The following is a 13,559-nucleotide window of genomic DNA, read 5'->3' as shown; positions in this document are numbered from 1 at the left end:
AATGCTTTTGGTGCAATATTGTGCAAACAGTGGTGGAGTAAAATTGCTAGCACAGAATGTGTACACAGAATACTCACAAACGTGAGGTAGGATGAAGGTACATAAAGGTATCTTTAAGAGCTGGTGTCAATCTGTGGAGTATGGTGTTGCCAGAATAGTGTGGTTCCCAGCTGACCTTAGGACAGGAAAACACTGGACATAGCGTAGACCGTATAACAATTTAATAAAAGAAGTAGTTATAATCCAATCTACTCACATGTTGCAAAATTAAAAACAGCATTTTAGATCTCAATAATCTCTGCAAATAGCGCTCGATGCTGCCACCGGATGGGGCCTCTCTCTCGGGTCTCGAGACCCGAGAGAGAGGCCCCATCCGGTGGCAGCATCGAGCGCTATTTGCAGAGATTATTGAGATCTAAAATGCTGTTTTTAATTTTGCAACATGTGAGTAGATTGGATTATAACTACTTCTTTTATTAAATTGTTATACGGTCTACGCTATGTCCAGTGTTTTCCTGTCCTAAGGTCAGCTGGGAACCACACTATTCTGGCAACACCATACTCCACAGATTGACACCAGCTCTTAAAGATACCTTTATGTGCCTTCATCCTACCTCACGTTTGTGAGTATTCTGTGTACACATTCTGTGCTAGCAATTTTACTCCACCACAGTTTGCACAATATTGCACCAAAAGCATTTTCTTTTATATGTTCCCACATGGTATGCGCTTCCTGATGATCCACTTGCCACTTTCTATGAGGATTGAGAAAGAAATCCTACACCAGGTCACAGCTGCAATCAACCATTGTGTTTGTCTAAGTATCACCATTATCACTATTGTATTGTATTGATTATATCACTGTTATTGTAAATGTATATGAGCGCCAGATTTGGTTAAACACTTCACACACACTACAAACCCAATGTACCTTTCTATTTTACTGCTTGTTATTCAATGGAAGAATGAATCAGGCTAACTTTCTCGCTTTTATTTTCTGTATTTAGCAATACTTTGTGTTAATGTTAAAGCAGCATTCCATGTAATATTTCCCCCAGCTGGGAATTTCAGCTCTGGGGACCCCCTGCCTCCTAAGATTCTCACCTCTATTGATGCAGCAAGTGCTCCATGGAGGTTTAAATACCCTGTGTCACATGGATAAATAGGGAGTCGTGATGGATGACGCTTCAGTTTCCTATTGGCTTCCGTGCCGTGGGAGATTTATGCCTCAATATTCTTCACCCTGTCGGGGATGCAACCAGCAGCACTACAGAGCTAAGTACTGTACTGTATCTCGGGAGGCAAAAATCCCCCAGAGCTGAAATTAACGTGGCTAAGCCCAAGAGACCCTCAGCGTCCCACCTATAAGAAAAGAAGCAGATACAAAACAATTGGAACTACTCCTTTAACAAAGACATGTCTATTGAAAACCTTTTTGAGTACAATTCATATTGGTTTGGGATAATATGCTGAAGCTCATGTAACTGTCTAAATGTGGTTTGCTACTAAGTTCAAAACAGGTGAAGCAATTATCAACAGAATATACACCACCATAGTAACAATATGTTCTATCCAAAAGCACTGTTGACATGGTGCCAAAGGCCACTGTATGTAACGTATTACTGTGCTCTCTCTTGTGTGTTATTTTTATTCATCTCTTATGTTGGTATACCGAAAATGTAACCACAGAGAAATAGTTACATTAGCAAAGAGCTGATCCTAGTAAAGGGCCCTGGTCAGTCTGTTAACTCTCTCACTGCAGTATAATGCAGAATGTAACCATTAAAAAGGATTCCTGTCGGGGCGTGGCCTGGACGCAGAGCGGGAAAGACACATGTCACCTCTGCTCCTTCAAGTGGCACAAATTAATAAGGAAAAGGAGCAGATAAAAGCTTAAAAAGTAATAATAAAAATCAGCTCAACCTCCCGGGCGGTGTTCCCCACCCCCCCATACAAAAAAGGTTTTGCTGGCACCTTAAAAGACCTTTTGAGAATCATACACCTCGGAGATCATCCTCCCCCTGCTTCAAATTAAAAAATGGCCGCCGGAACCGCGTGGCACACTTAGGGGAAGAAAGAACAGCGGAGCCCCGGGAGTCCTGAGGGGACCGGCCCGAGTGTCAGGACAGCTGCGGACCCCCTCGGCAGGGCTCAAAAACTCCCCGCTACAGTTCTCTACAGCCGTGAGGTAAGACGGAGGCAGCACCATCATCCACGCTGCAGGCTCCCATCCATCCTCCTCCTCCCCCCCGGCGCACAACACAAAAAATAAACAAATAACTGTACTTGTTTTTGTGCACTGTCGGGCTGGGGAGGCTTCTCAGGGGAATCCTCTTGTCCTGTCCGGTCTGAGCCTTAGCCTGGCACAGCTGTCAGGCCGTGGGGGGAGGATCAGGAGAGAGCGGCCATCTTGAGCACTCTGCTGCGGATCTGATCACATAGACCACGTAAAGTTGTTTAGGCAAGTATATGTTTGTTCATTAACCTTTCTACCTCTGGCACCACACATCTTCATATAGACTGTAGCAAGAGCTTCCCCTCCTTCTCTCTTGCCTTCCCCGATATTCCCAATCTTCGGCAGAAGATGAAAAAAACAGGCCTGTGCATGAAATTAATGCACTTAAAGACTGCTTGGCAGATCAGGAAAACTGGGATCGCAGGAAGAACCTGCGGATCAGGAATATCCCGGAGACAATCACAGCTGAGACCCTTCGCACCATCCTGTGTAATTTATTCCTCCTTCTGGTGCCAGACCTAAGCACTCAAGATCTGGAAATAGACCTCACTCACTAGGACCCAGATCAGAAGATCCAAGGAGAAGAAGGGATGTTATCGTGAGACTCCACTCATATACCACAAAAGAAAAGATAATGTTTGCAAGCAGGGTGATAAGGGACATTCAATATGAAAAAGAATCCCTACAAATATTCAGCAATCTTTCTAAAGTTACTATAGAAAGACGTCGCAAGATGAAACCACTTACCCAGGTCTTGAAAGATCACAACATACGATATAGATGGGGTTTCCCGTTCAAACTTATAGTACAAAGAAACGGGAAATATAAGTCTATATCCCGTCCAGAAGAAAAACACCTGTTGCTCAAATGCATTGGCCTAAATGTTCCAGAAAGACAAAAAGCCGCTTTGAAAACCAAATGCTCCCCAACACATCAGGACTGCCAAGAACATCAGAACGTCTGGTCAGTCAAAAAAAATAAGTCAGGAGACTGAAAATAAAGTTTAACACCTACAGTAAGAAAACTACTGAAGGATCTCCTAAACTGCGCTACACTGAACTTTCAGTTAAGCTCGGGTGAACCTTTTCCAAGTTCCAGTTTCCCCTCCTTGTTATAGGCAACTTACCTTGTTTTGTTGATTCATATCACGCCTAGAGAGGGGCTTGGAGAGCACGTGTTCTTTGTGCTCCCCTATCATGATGCAGCTGGGAGCATGTCCACTAACAAAGGGAGAACTGGCCTGTTCCTTCTACTAACCCCCGCCGATGCGGGCAAGACTACGGCTGAAGATATCTCTCTCAGACCTGCAAGGAGAGTAAAAACATCCCACCCGGGCCCTCCGGTGGTCCAGAGTGGAGCTCCGGGTGTCTCAGCTTCCAGATCGCAGCAACCTACTCCCCTCTCCCCACCCCATAATCACCCTGGGATATTTACGTACTAGCCCCTGCCTTGTCCCCACCCCCTCTCTCCTCTCTGTGTCTTCTAGTCCCCCCCCCTCCGTGTCTTCTAGTCCCATCCACCCCCCCTACATGCTAACCCTTCCATGTAACCCGGGAGAAGGTGGACCTCAGAATGGAACCAGAAGGGGGACCCTGCCCTCGCACCACGGTGACCGAGTGCATTTGCCCGGAGACGGCCAAAAGTGACAGTTCACCTAAACAGGAGAATCCCCCTGGTCGAGACCCCCTCTTCCCCCTCAGCCCACGGCCTCCCCACCACACTTGGGTGCAAGACAGTGACAAGCAAGAAGGATCTTTCCGCCTTCTCCCCCCCTCGACTGAAGAAAGGGAAGAAAAGGGATATACCTCACCCCCCCCCCCCACCATATCCTGGGTCTTTGTTTTGACCATATCAGACTACCCCCAATAGGCTCACACGGAAGAAGAGATCAGAGCCTGGGAGAGAGATGGAGGTATGACCTTCATATACTCTAGTCATCCCTGTTGAACGATAATAAAGAACGCTGGGTGTCACCTGGCGATACAACAGAGGCTCCCGCAACAACCCATCAGAAGCAGGTCTGACTGTGAACAACTGCCAAGGTTCTAACAGCCCCTTTGAAAATTAGGTAGAACCTTAGTCCCCCCACTTTCTCCGCACTCTCCTTAGTTCCTAAAGTTAAGCACATCCAGTCCCTGTTTCTTAAACCCCCCCACCCCCCACCCCTAACAGGAACATGACACAATCTTTGTTATAAATCCGCTAAGGTGAAACTTCATGCTTCAATATAATTCTCCCAAAACTAAAGGGATAGAAAGACACATAAATAGAAAGCTTTGATTAAATCCCTACCCAACAGCATAGGGGTATGCTTTTTCTCCCACCACCATTTTCCCCCACATCCCCTCCACCCACTCACTTCCCTCCCGCCAACTTACCTCCTCCACATTCACTCATCTCCCCTCCCTCTAGATAGCTTTATGTAAACTAAGAATAGAGCTAAATGTTCTCTCTATCACTTCTACAAACAAATAATCCCCATCCACCCCTTCGGCCCCCTCTTCTGTCAAGAATCAAAATGACTTAGACTGCTCCCCTTCTTACAATGTGTAAAGTTGGATCAAATTATAGGGTCATATTAAATAATGGTTCGCTGGAACCCCATATCCCTTGGCCTCCCCCTTCCTTAGCTATAAAAGATACCACTATCAGATGGATATCACCTTACCAATGTTAATCCGAAGCACAGAATTTAAATGCTTAGAGACAATGGTTATAAGTACATTTCAATGTACAAAATGCAATAACTAAAATATTAGCAATCCAAACAATGCCTGTAAGTTTTCCCATGTTCTCAACATAACCCAGAGGCCATAACTTCCCCCTGCCCCACCTCATCCATGCCCCCGCGCATCCCCCATCCGCACCCCTCCCCCCATCTGCACCCTTCCCCCTCTCCCTTAGGCAATAAGGAGTGTTGCTGTCAGATGGGCATCACTTGCCCGGTATCAGGCTAGAGCAAAGAACCTAGGAGTTTAAAGAAAGTGGATATGAATATATCTCAACAAATGAAGTGTATCATCCAGGGTGTTAACAATGGAGGCAATGCGTTTATGTTTCCCCATGTACTCAGCACGACCCAATGCCGATTTCCCCCCTTCCAACCCCTTCACCCTCATTCCCCTTCCCCTCCACCCTCGTCCCCTCCCCCCCGGCTCCATCCCTATTCATGCCCTCCCCCTACCCTCCCTTTTCCCACCTCTTTAGTTGTGGAGATTGCAGTGTCAGGAGGACATTGACCTCCAGGATCAAGCTAGAGTAAAGAATTTAGGGGTATAGAGATAGGGGATATAGTTATACTATAATATATAAAGGGTAACAACCAAATTGTTAGCAAACAATATCTGCATGAGTCACTATGTCTCTAACTCAACAATGGGCCCATATATCCTCCCCTCTCCCACCCCCCATCGACACTCGTCCAGCCCCACCCTCCCTGGAAGGTTTGACCTGGGATCGATGAGATGAACATGGAAAATATGGTCGAAAAATAAAGGAAAGTATACATTAAGGACCTTCCCATCACTGCTAACTCCTATGTTCAACAACCCGGACTTCCCTCTGGGCTGTTCCCAAGGACAATTTAACCAATTTCAAAATCTAAATATTAAAATAGCAGCAGACCTGGTAGAAAGGGGGAGGATCCTGTCCTTCCAGGACATCCAAAAAAAGGACCAAACGCAAGATTTCCATCTCTTTAAATTCCTCCAAATTCGACATTTTCTCTCTTCAATTTCCCACAACGGGAGTTTTCCTGATTTATCAAAATGTTAAATATATTGCAAGAAAGGCACCTACCAGAGAGAGTATTGATATCCGGTATATACATGGGGATAGAGGCATCAATAGACACACCGGACCATAAGTACATGCTAAACTTGGCTGAAGACCTCAACGTGGAAATAGATAGGGTGTGGGAGGAGTGGGAGGATATCTGGGAATCGGCAGCCAAAACCTCAATTTGCACAATAACGAAAAAAAATATCTGAAAAATTATATTTCAATGGTACCTAACTCCTAATAGGCTGAGCCAGATCTTCCCTGGAACGCCTGATCTATGCTGGAGCAGGTGCGGTCTTGGAGGAGATATGGCTCACATATGGTGGACGCGCCCGTCTGTGCAGAACTTTTGGACTATGATCCAAAATATAATCCTAGATGTTACAGAACTAAGAATTCCCCTGGACCCACTGACCTTCGTGCTGGCCAAACCAGTAGAAAACCTCCCCCCACCCACAAGTAAGCTGATCTCCTTTATCCTAACCGTAGCGAGATGTTCCATAGCTGCGGCTTGAAAAAAAATGAACAACCCCTTCAGAGGAACGGTGAATAAGAGAATAATCGAAGTTATGTGTATGGAGAAGCTGACTGCCCAACTAAACCAATCTACTGAGCAGTTCTACAAGACATGGGAGCCATGGCTCTAGAGGTAGGAAGATATACTGTAGGGAGGAAAAGTCCCATTGCTATACCCCCCACTAAACTCCCCGACCCCACCTCTCCCCCTTCCCCCCCCACCCCCCTTTTCTTCTCCCCTCTACCTTTTTTCCATCTTATCTTCTCTATCTACATTGAATTCATACCAGAGACTACAGATAATCAGGACACTGTTATTAAACAAAGGGAAAAATATATAAACAACTAATTGGTCATTTAAATACACAAACTGAAGACAGAGTATATATCTCAAATGTAAAAGTTTATTCTGTATGAAAATACCCTGTACAATGTATATCGTCCTTAATATGACTCTCCCTTTGTACAGTGAAGATGTGTATGTCTCAGAAAATGCAATAAAAAAGATAAAAACAAACAAAAAAAATTATTCCTGCCATGTTTTTTCTTGCACAACTCTTTAAAACTGTGTTGTGACTGATGAACCCCATACTACATGTGCTATTGTACAGATCGGGATGGTGATGTGGGTGGTTAGATCTCTTGATTATTACTTATAGGGAGGTAGACACAGGATCCACATTGCAGGTTGCACTCGGGATTTTCTTTATTCAAATCTTTCATAGCAGACACATATAGCAGGTCAACAGATCCCTGTTGTGTTGGTATCCTAACCTAGCCCCGGGTTCGCACAGCAGATGCTAATGCCAATTATAGACTATGGAGATATAATACAGCACCCTAAACTCACCTTAGCAAACTAGACACCCTCTACAACTCAATTTGCCACTTTATACTACAATGTAACTACAACACACATCACTGCAAATTGCTCCAACAACTAGATAGGCTATCCCTTGAGTCCAGGCGCAAGGTACATTTTCCCCTGTTTTGCCTTTAAATACTTTCTGGGCAAGCTACCCACCTATCTGAACAAGCCCCTCACCCCTACCACACGTAGCACGTATTACCTGAGATCTGACTCCAAAAGACTGATCAGTGTCCCAAAGGTTCAACACAGTATCGAGCCGCTCCTCCTTCTCTTACCGGGCACCTCACAACTGGAACAGTCTACCAGAGACTCTCACAGCCGCCATGGCTCTAAGTTCTTTCAAAACTAAAGCTGTCTCACATTTTAATCTTGTCTGTAACCATTACATACGCCGCTCATAACAGATATTGTACCTAACTGTCCGTGAAATGTCTGTAAATATAACGTGTAACCATTTATTTTTATAACTCTATGCCCAGGACATACTTGAAAACGAGAGGTAACTCTCAATGTATTACTTCCTGGTAAAATATTTTATAAATAAATAAATACTTTGGGGAAATTGATCACTGAGCTCCTGATACAGGGTCTGATTACTGCATGGCTTCTGCCAGCAACGTACCAGACTCTCTAAAGACCAGAGCTATGTGGCTCTCTTCCGAAGCAATAGTCTCTATTCATTTTTAATAGAGATGGCCAAACGTACCCCAATTTGATTCACTTAATTCAATTCAATTTTTAGTGAAATTGTTAAATTAACAGGCCTTTGTAAAGTGACAATCTTAAATCCTTATAGCTTTCGTTAGTCCGTTTTTCCCCCCCAATTTTTTCCCCCAAATTTTTTTTGTGCTATCTATTAAACTTTTTGGGAACCTTAAAAAACAAACAAACAAACAAAAAACCATGACTGCCTGCAATTTTGCCAAAGTTTGAAAATGCAAAAAATATTATGTAGCTTTGCTGCAAATTCCAACTTCATCCTTGTTCCTTGAACTGTGTATGTAAAGTAGTATTGATTAAAAATATATATATTTATAAAATGACAGCATAGCAATAACTTAAAAAAAAATGTTTTAATTAATTAATTTAATTAATGAATTAAAAAATGTTCGAAGAGTCTGCGTTTCACAGAGCACATGTTAACAATCGCTGGCCTCTATTGTTATTGATGCTCATGATCATGGTAGTGATATTGATCTACAATGTGTCTGATTACTGGTTCAGGAAACTGATTAACCTTTTGCATTAAAGATATTTAGGAGCTAACTCTCTGAATCTCTGTGCAGCAGGTAGCATTAGCACCACTCACTTCCCTGTGCAGTAGCTAGCACTAGCACTACTCACTTCCCTGTGCAGTAGCTAGCACCACTCACTTCCCTGTGCAATAGCACCACTCGCTTCCCTGTGCAGTAGCACCACTCACTTCCCTGTGCAGTAGCTAGCACTAGCACTACTCACTTCCCTGTGCAGTAGCTAGCACCACTCACTTCCCTGTGCAGTAGCACCACTCACTCCCCTGTGCAGTAGCTACTACTACTCACTTCCCTGTGCAGTAGCTAGCACTAGCACCACTCATTTCCATGTGCAGTAGGTAGCACCACTCACTTCCCTGTGCAGTAGCTAGCACAAGCATCACTCACTTCCCTGTGCAGTAGCTAGCACTAGCACTACTCACTTCCCTGTGCAGTAGCTATCACTAGTACCACTCACTTCCCTGTGCATTAGCTAGCACCACTGACTTCCCTGTGCAGTAGGTAGCACTAGCACCACTTACTTCCCTTTTCAGTAGCTAGCACTAGCACCACTCACTTCCTTGTGCATTAGCTATCACTAGCACCACTCACTTCCCTGTGCAGTATGTAGCACTAGCGCTACTCACTTCACTGTGCAGTAGCTGGCACTAGCACCACTCACTTCTCTGTGCAGTAGCTAGCACTTCTCTCTTCCCTATGCAGAAGCTAGCACTAACACCACTCACTTATCTGTGCAGTAGCTAGCACCACTCACGTCCCTATGCAGAAGCTAGCACTAGCACCACTCACTTCCCTGTGCGGTAGCTAGCACTAGCACCACTCACTTCCCTGTGCAGTAGCTAGCACCACTCTCTTCCCTGTGCAGTAGCTAGCACTAGCACCACTCACTTCCCTGTGCAGTAGCTAGCACTAGCACCTCTCACTTCCCTGTGCAGTAGCTAGCACTAGCACCACTCTCTTCCCTGTGCAGTAGCTAGCACTAGCACCTCTCACTTCCCTGTGTAGTAGCTAGCACTAGCACCACTCACTTCCCTGTGCAGTAACTAGCACTAGCACCACTCACTTCCCTGTGCAGTAACTAGCACTACCACCACTCACTTCCCTATGCAGTAGGTAGCACTAGCACCACTCACTTCCCTGTGCAGTAGGTAGCACTAGCACCACTCACTTCCCTGTGCAGTAGCTAGCACTACCACCACTCACTTCCCTGTGCAGTAGCTAGCACTAGCACCTCTCACTTCCCTGTGCAGTAGGTAGCACTAGCACCACTCACTTCCATGTGCAGTAGCTAGCACTAGCACCACTCACTTCCCTGTGCAGTAGCTAGCACTAGCACCTCTCACTTCCCTGTGCAGTAGGTAGCACTAGCACCACTCACTTCCATGTGCAGTAGCTAGCACTAGCACCTCTCACTTCCCTGTGCAGTAGGTAGCACTAGCACCTCTCACTTCCTTGTGCAGTAGCTAGCACCACTCTCTTCCCTGTGCAGTAGCTATCACTAGTACCACTCACTTCCCTGTGCAGTAGCTAGCACCACTCTCTTCCCTGTGCAGTAGCTAGCACTTCTCACTTCCCTGTGCACTAGCACTTCTCACTTTCCTGTGCAGTAGCTAGCACTAGCACCTCACTTCCCTATGCAGAAGCTAGCACTAGCACCACTCACTTCCCTGTGCAGTAGCTACCACCACTCACTTCCCTATGCAGTAGCTAGCACTAGCACCTCTCTCTTCCCTGTGCAGTAGCTAGCACTAGCACCTCTCACTTCCCTGTGCAGTAGCTAGCACTAGCACCTCTCACTTCCCTATGCAGTAGCTAGCACTAGCGCCACTTCCCTGTGCAGTAGCTAGCACTAGCACCACTCACTTCCCTGTGCAGTAGCTAGCACCACTCTCTTCCCTGTGCAGTAGCTAGCACTAGCACCTCTCACTTCCCTGTGCAGTAGCTAGCACTCGCACCTCTCACTTCCCTGTGCAGTAGCTAGCACTAGCACCTCTCACTTCCCTGTGCAGTAGGTAGCACTAGCACCACTCACTTCCTTGTGCACCAATCACTTCCCTGCATGCACCTCTCACTTGTCTGTGCAGTAGCTAGCACTAGCACCACTCACTTCCCTATGCAGTAGGTAGCACTAGCACCACTTACTTCCCTGTGCAGTAGCTAGCACTAGCACCACTTACTTCCCTGTGCACTAGCACCATTCACTTCCCTGTGCAGTAGCTAGCACTAGCACCACTTACGTCCCTCTGCACTAGCACCATTCACTTCCATGTGCAGCAGCTAGCACTAGCACCACTTTTGGGACCCAGTTTTTACCTGGCACTGTATTTATGTAACAAAAATACTTACATTATTCCCAGCTAGCTGCTCTATCCTGCACTGCAGCTGTGCTTCTCATATATTTCTTTATGATGATACTGCTCTAAAGGTTTATTTCCTTTGTATTCACTCACACAGTACTACCAATTATTCTGTACCACACCATTTGTTTATTGGCTGAATTGTACAGGTGTATTACAAGGTTGAATACTGATTTTTACACGACCTAACATGTTTAAATCTATTATATTCCAATTTACTTTTATAAATAATGTGATGTGCTTTTTTCAGATAAAACCCAGTGAAGGAAGCTATGGTTTTGCTTTGGAAGATAAAAATAAGGTGCCAATTGTTAAATTCCTTGAACGAGGTTCTAATGCAGAGGTAAGGATGCATTTTGTGTATTGTGGTGCTTAGATTAATCTGTTCTGTAGAAATAAAATAATGATTCTAATTTCACATGACATATAATAATGTAGCACAGTTTCCCCCCCCCCACCCTATGGGAGATATGGCGGCTACTGAGTGTGTGGTGCGTTACATCTGGCTCACAGGAGGCCTGAATCTCTGCTACTGGGAGCCTGGGGTGTACCTGATCCGACTGGTGACAGCGCCTCTACCTGTGCGGGATCAGTTACTGTCTATGTTGAATAACCCCATCACAGGACCCCATGCAATAATACACACACTGAAATAGATAACAGTCTACTGCATGCATATGAAATGGGAACAACAATATAACACCCACACCAAAGAGGCCACGCACGGCCGTAACCCCACAGTGCCCTCCAACACTGTGTCCACACCCTGATGGGATATAGACTAAAGTAATGAGTGCCCCTGGACACCCAACCACCCTGGTGTCCACAAGAGTCAACCCACTCAATGTGTGCGATTGCGCTGCCCACAGGTGTGATACCTGCCAGGTACTCCAGCACCCGGTAGCGCCGACTGAAGACAAGGGCCCATCCGGTCCCACGCCTCCACGTGGGTTGGTATCCAGATGGAGGGTTCCACCGTAATAGTCTCTTATCTGTGGGGTGATCTGGTCCCAGACCACCGGATTGCCAGTTCGCTGCCGTGTCCTGACTGTGTCTCTCACGCTTGTTCTACAGGGGCAGTGTCCCTACCTACAGGGCATGTATCTGCAGCAACCACAAGCTCAATGGGGGAGTCGGGGCCTAACTGGGGCCCAAGGGGGGGTCTCTGGCCTAGTGCAGGGTTTAAAGATGCCCTTCACACACCCTACCCTCTCCTTGTCCCAGCTTTGACTGGCGTGCTCCTCCACACACAAAAGTAACAATCCTGGTCGCAGGGGAATCTGGCTGCTTGCTTTCACCTGACTAACAACCCCAGTGCCTTCTGGGGGCTGTAGTCCCCGTAGAGCCCTGTGCCTCCAATGGCCGCCATTAGGAGGTCCTCTGCACATGCGCGATCCCACTGCGCATGCGCGTGCATACTCAACATAGTGGTGCCCTGCAAAGGGGGCCACCGGGCGCCCCCGGTCGACTCAGTCGCCTCCCTGACACTGCCACAACGCTCCGTTGGTTCCCCTATTGTACTGGAGGTAAGCGGGGAACCGGGAGGGGGGAGGACCCAGGCTATACTCTCCCCCTGGTGAAAAGACCTACATCCCCGCTTGGGAATAGCGTAACACATATAACCATACATTGTTATGTAATAAAAATGCATTGTAATGTGTACAACTTATCACATGACATAACTCTACATCAAGTTATAAATTTCCGTGAACATCACAATGACAGATTTAATTTTACTGTGAGACCACTGCTGAGCGTCATAGTGGGGTGCCCCAAATGAATCATAGGCTATCCGGTTGGGAGGGTACCTAACACATTGGCTTCAGCGAAGCTCATCTTCAACTCCCTCTGAGTAGTGACCATACTCTTGAGTCTCAGTCTCTCTCATTGGGGATACTACAGTCTCTGAAATGTCTCTGTGAGGTATAAAGCATGGACTTCTGGGGTCCAGAGGAGGGCTCATTGGAGCCACTGGAGTAAGTGTCTGAGGCCTGGGCTCATTACCCGTTGCTCCTTCGGGAGGTGCCCATTGACTTTGGTCTGTGTTACTAGAGGGTCCTTCCATAGGATCCTCGGTTGTTTCAGTTACTGTCTCTTCAGAACCTTCTGGCTCACCGGCCAATGGTGTAGCCTCTGCCTCTTGTTCGTCATCCCCCACTTGTGGGATAGGCAGAAGATGATTGTGGTTCCAGACCTTTACCCGGCCATCCTCTTCTTTTATGCGGTATACCGGGAGGCCCGTCATCTGCGATTCGATCTCTAATACCCGTCGCGCCAATTTGTGTTTTCGAGGATCCCAAGGTTACGGAGGAGAACGGCGTCTCCAGGACGAATTTCCCAATGGCGGACCTTATTGGCATTCAGATGAGTGGACGCTTTCTCTGCTAGCTGGTAGGCTTGTTGCAGATTTTCTTGAAGCTGCTGTACGTATCTGAAGTGCGTCCTGTTGGGTACCCCGTTGGTCAATACCCTCAGACGTATGTCTACGGGAAGCCGTGCTTCTCGCCTGAACATTAAGAACCCACGTAGATTTGTGGCGGGTGCAG

At 46.4% G+C, this 13,559-nt stretch overlaps 1 protein-coding gene across 2 annotated transcripts in view; it reads left to right on the top strand.

Moving 5' to 3' along the window:
- PREX2 (phosphatidylinositol-3,4,5-trisphosphate dependent Rac exchange factor 2) overlaps positions 1-13,559 on the top strand; it is a 330,482-nt gene that overhangs the window by 151,755 nt on the left and 165,168 nt on the right. For both annotated transcript variants that reach the window (XM_075583773.1, XM_075583771.1), the window contains exon 17: positions 11,264-11,356. In XM_075583773.1, coding sequence (XP_075439888.1) covers positions 11,264-11,356 — 93 coding nt within the window. The remainder of the gene's footprint in view (positions 1-11,263; positions 11,357-13,559) is intronic.

Source organism: Ascaphus truei, chromosome 2, assembly GCF_040206685.1.
Source record: "Ascaphus truei isolate aAscTru1 chromosome 2, aAscTru1.hap1, whole genome shotgun sequence".
Classification (NCBI taxonomy): domain Eukaryota; kingdom Metazoa; phylum Chordata; class Amphibia; order Anura; family Ascaphidae; genus Ascaphus; species Ascaphus truei.
The sequence above is the reverse complement of the archived record's forward strand: the minus strand, read 5'-3'. Positions and strand labels throughout refer to the sequence as shown.